The sequence below is a fragment of the Corvus brachyrhynchos genome, unplaced genomic scaffold, assembly GCF_000691975.1.
Source record: "Corvus brachyrhynchos isolate BGI_N302 unplaced genomic scaffold, ASM69197v1 scaffold17, whole genome shotgun sequence".
Classification (NCBI taxonomy): Eukaryota; Metazoa; Chordata; class Aves; order Passeriformes; family Corvidae; genus Corvus; species Corvus brachyrhynchos.
This window is the reverse complement of record NW_008240046.1, coordinates 16,627,210-16,629,266: the sequence shown is the minus strand read 5'-3', so window position 1 is coordinate 16,629,266 and position 2,057 is coordinate 16,627,210. Positions and strand designations below refer to the sequence as shown.

Here is a 2,057-nt window from a genome sequence, read left to right as displayed (position 1 = left end):
GAATTTATTTCCCAGGAGGGAGTTGTACTGGACTAAGGCATACAGAGAATGTACATATGTGTTCCAAACCTCAAAGGTCTCTACGTCAGGTGTGGCATTTCCTTATGGCTTTACTGGATAATAAATCCACTTACAGTTCTGTATTTGCAGGATGAGTCACTGTTTTGGTTTCTAAAAAGCAATAGAAAGCACTCTTAATAGTATTAACTAGAGATTAAAGAGTGTTTAGAGTTTGGTTGATAAGAAATAGGAATATTATTTATCTCCTGATTGAAATTCCCTGGTAGTTGCAACTTTTCTTCCTGAAAAATAACTACGTTATCTTAACTGGCTTTTATTGTTTAAGGAAAAGTAAAACCAATTTCACCCTAAGCATTACAATAACTGTATTAAGATGAATTTTGTATTAATCCTGAGATCTCTAATGAAATTTTTTGTTATATTTTTATTATATTTGAAGAGAAATGCGTTGCTCTATAATGTTTCTCTAGCAAGAGATTTTTGTTCTCCAAGTGCGTGGCCTATAAAAAGCTCTAGCCTTTTCTGTGATTTTAATTTTATTCTGTGGGTTGCTTCTTTCTTTGTGTACTTAGGGTTTATTGTTATATGGTAGGCATTTAAAATAGGAACCAATTGCAGAGGAAAAGGGGGGGCGTGAGAGAAAACTTACGGTTTCATGCTGCTTGTTAGTATTTTAGGTAATTAGAAAGTTAAAAGCAAGCCAGTTATTTCTTACCTTATTTTATTAAACACATGTAAACAAAATTTATTTTCAGAATTGAAGAAACCTTCAAATTGCTCAAAACACCAAGTCCACATCTGGGAATACCTGAAAGCACAGGTCTTCAGACCTGGTCTCTGCAGACTTATGGATACCAGAAGTAATATGTATATTTGTACAGCATTAAATTTTTAATATATCAAATTTATAATGATCACCAGTGCTTTTATTTCGTTGAATAAGTATTTTACTCATGCATCTGTGTATGGATTTCCCTCCCCACGACCACAATTTTAGGTTTTAAAGACTGTACACATAGCTTCTTCCCCCCTCCTTGCTCTTTTTGTAAATTTAAGTCATTACAGGAGTGTATTCTTGTGTTGACATTTGTTAGCAGTGTGCTAAGTAATATGTTTTTTAAAGTGCGGGCTTGAGGACCATGGTTTACATCCTGTTGGAAACATTCCAGCTGTAACTTTCATATTACACCCAAGAGGCATTCTTACATACCATCTTACCATCTGTACTGTTGAATAAGTCTTAATAAAAAACTTACATACACAGTTTCAAATATGTACCTTTCTTGCTTTTTTTTTATTTTTAAATATAAGTTTTCATGCTGAGCTGGAGAGCACCAACACTTTATGGCTTCCATTAACGCTGACAAAGTGAGGGTCAGTTTGATCCTAAACACTAAAACGTGCAAGTAAGTCCACAGACTTTGACTGCAAGAGATGTGTTGAGTGTTTTAGTGCTCTTACCCAACACATTTTAAGACCAGCAGCACAGATGGAGACCAGCCAGTATACAAAGAAACACAACATTTTCATTATTTGAAGCCATATTAAGATTTCTGTTTAGAGACATAAGTAGATGTAAGACTTCCATAAACATATGATCAAACCAAAGATGTGTGAGGCTTGGTAAGATTTATTTATTTATTACTTTTTGTAAATTGGTAGCCTGTCATATCAAGGTTCCTTTGTTTTAATACTTCACTTAAAAAGATTTTTTGGAGTTTAATATTACAAAAGAATTACAATTTTTTTTAGGCACAGTTTGCAGATGAAGGCAAAAGCAGGTATTTGACATCCTGTAAAAAGTGATTTCTGTGTTTTAACAATAATTATGATTTTTTTGATAACCATATTGAATATAAATGGACTTTATTTTAAACAGAAACAGAAGAACTTATGGTGCTCTGTTATGTTACATAAACTAGTTCAGGTTTTTTTTGATTTCTGCAAAGGACTTTTTCAGTTGTTTAAAAATAAAAGAAACTAAAAAGATTTGAAAATTACATAGTAGGAATGTGTTTTGCTTCTTAATTGAAAAT

The 2,057-nt window shown here is 32.6% G+C and overlaps 1 protein-coding gene across 4 annotated transcripts in view; it reads left to right on the top strand.

The window, feature by feature from the left end:
* Positions 1–1,294, top strand: part of CEP44 (centrosomal protein 44) — a 12,958-nt gene extending 11,664 nt beyond the window's left edge. For 3 of the 4 annotated variants that reach the window (XM_008641488.2, XM_017744615.1, XM_017744617.1), the window contains one exon: positions 777–1,294. In XM_008641488.2, coding sequence (XP_008639710.1) covers positions 777–885 — 109 coding nt within the window. In that variant the 3' untranslated portion in view covers positions 886–1,294. The other variant, XM_017744616.1, reaches the window with a different exon arrangement.
* The last annotated feature ends 763 nt before the right edge of the window (positions 1,295–2,057 follow it).